Consider the following 2,586-nt stretch of genomic DNA (forward strand, 5'->3'; position numbering starts at 1 on the left):
CCAAAGTTTGTTGTTAGCTAAGCTGGCAATAGCTGAAGTAGGAAAAAGTGAGGCATTGGCTGGCCTTGGGCCTTAGTATCTTCAATGATCATTATTCATGGCCTATCTGTCTCTCTCTCTCTCTTCTATTTGTGTGAATGTGTGTGTGTGAAAATGGGTGTCCATCGTATCAGTTGGAATTGAGGACTCTCTTCTTCAATGGACCACGTCTCTTTAATGATGAGCTTTTTTTTGTTTGCTCTCGTTAGTAAGATCTCTAGGTGAATTGAGTACTTCCCAACATGGTTAACTTTAAAACAGATGTGTATTCAATTTCTACCAATTATGAAGTGTTTCACTTTGGTTGGTGGATTAAAGGCTTATTGATAACCACTATGAAACATATTCATATTTCTTTTGTTTCTTACCATAATTTCGTTCTAGGCAATTTATAGAGATCAAATCCTTTTTTTGTATTACAAGAAAGATCCATTTAAGGGAGACATTGTGCATGGCAGGACTGCAAAGAATAGAAGACTGTTTTAGGTGTGACAACCATTGATGTCAAAAGAAATAAAACTAAGGAAATTTGTTTAATTTTTGTGTTTTCACGTTGTTTATCACTGCATTGACAATAACAGACAAGAAGTGGTAGAGTTGAAACCCCCCAGACCCCCCCTCCCCCCCACCCCCCCAAAAAAAAAAAAAAAAAAAAATGAAAGAAAGAAAAAAGGAGGAACAATATCCTATTGAGATCTAATGCTATCTCTAACAGCCCTCTGATCTCATTCTCTCTCTATCTAAAGCAACTGCAGCAGCAGAGACAAAAGACGTGTCATTTTCTATTTCTTCCATGAAAACCACCTGCCAAGAGAAAAAACAACATTCCTACAAAAGTCAGCAGTAGATTCTTGAAGCTTCTACATTTCTATATAGAGAGAAACTCAAAATCCAAAACACATATTGAGCCACCTGGTTTTTCTGAAGCTGGTTTTTCACCAGAGGAGGATTTAAAGAAACCAAAACGCTTCTTGAATGCAGATTTTCCCTGCAAATATACACAAGTGGAAGATAGTACCACATAATTAGAATGGAGAAAACCAATCAGGAAGTGAAGATACCTCAGACTGTGTTGCAGAGAAACCCTGAGAGAAGTTCATTAAATTGTCCATTGAATCTTCATTCCTAAAGCGAGCTGTATCATCCTGCAGAATTATCAAGAAGTCACTCCCTGAAGCTTGTTGCAAGTGAAATGCAAGACACACCTATTAATATATAACACTAGTATAGTATATACTATAAATTACAATCTACTTGCCTTGGGATAGCTCAATGCGGGGGAGCTAGCAGTGTCATCAAGATTCGATTGTCGTCCCCGTTCATGTCTGCTATGCTCTTTGGCCTTCTTTTTGTTCTTGCTTTTACCAGCCAACTTAGAAGCTGAAGAAGAATAAGAACACCCGTTGTCATCTTCATCATCTTCATGGTAATATGAAGGTCCAGAAGAAGCATCAGAGACCAAGGACAAGTCCTCCTCTTCCTGCTCATGAATTCTTGCTCCTTTTCCTCCATATTCATCAATACCACCAACTCTGTTTAACTGATATTCTGAAAGAGATGAATGGTCTAAGTACTGGGTCCAACCAGACTCACACCCACTGCCACTCCATTGTGAAGCTGGGATATCCATTATTCTCAGTTTTGACAAATAAACTCACAAGTTTCAATTGAACCTCTCAGACTCTCTCTATATATGTGTGTGTGTGCTGTGAATGGGTGGTGGTGTTGTCTATATAAGCAGAAGAAGAGAGAAGAAAAGAGAGGCATAAAAAACCAAACGAATCACACTCAATTCCTAGACTACGTTTGTCCTTTGCTCTATCCTTTCGCCTTCTTATTTTATCTGTATGTGCATGTATCAAATATGCCAGTTGGCTAGGTGGGTGGGTGTGCCGTGTGTGCGTGTGTGAGAGAGATAGACTAACAGTGGTGATGATAAGGGAAGAAACAATAGCAATTGGTGTAACAGTCGTGGTAACTGGTAATGGAACTTAAATAATGCCTAGCTTATCTCTGTGCTACGATTTTGCTATTCCACCTATAAAAGGTTGAACTACATTAGTATCCCACTAAATTTTATACATTCGTAAAGCGCTGACTATTGTTGTACACACTCTATGAAGCTGTGTTCCGTGTACACAACTCTGTAACTATTACTGCTCTTTGTAAAGTTTCTTGTAGCTGAATATGAGATGTGTGATTTAAACCCTACCTACACAAAAAATTAATTGATGTACTAGTCTAATAATAAAGAGTAACTCTATATATATAAGGAAATGCTAACGGAAATGCTAACGGATGCCCTTAGGGCAATGGTTTACAATTCATTTAAAAAAAGTTTTTATGAAAAAAGAAGAAAAAGTAATTAATGTTCTGATAGTTTTTTCTATTTTACATAAAATTGGTGTTACAACTTTTCTAAAATGGATTATTAACCATTACTTTAAGGACACCCATTAGTATGACCCATGTGTGTGTGTTTGAGTGTGACTGTTTAAAAAAAAGTAATACTTTGTGTTTATTTTTTTCTAAGGTCAGTTTCAACAT

General features: G+C 37.1%; 1 protein-coding gene across 1 annotated transcript; it reads right to left on the reverse strand.

Moving 5' to 3' along the window:
• Positions 1-687: 687 nt before the first annotated feature.
• Positions 688-2,060, reverse strand: LOC126710021 (protein SOB FIVE-LIKE 5-like). The gene is made up of 4 exons (XM_050410405.1): positions 1,298-2,060; positions 1,101-1,184; positions 952-1,027; positions 688-843 (listed from the first exon to the last, which is right to left on the reverse strand). Exons 1-4 carry the CDS (start codon positions 1,667-1,669, stop codon positions 815-817), a joined length of 561 nt encoding a protein of 186 aa, XP_050266362.1. The 5' UTR covers positions 1,670-2,060; the 3' UTR covers positions 688-814.
• Positions 2,061-2,586: the final 526 nt, after the last annotated feature.

The sequence above is a fragment of the Quercus robur genome, chromosome 12, assembly GCF_932294415.1.
Source record: "Quercus robur chromosome 12, dhQueRobu3.1, whole genome shotgun sequence".
NCBI lineage: Eukaryota > Viridiplantae > Streptophyta > Magnoliopsida > Fagales > Fagaceae > Quercus > Quercus robur.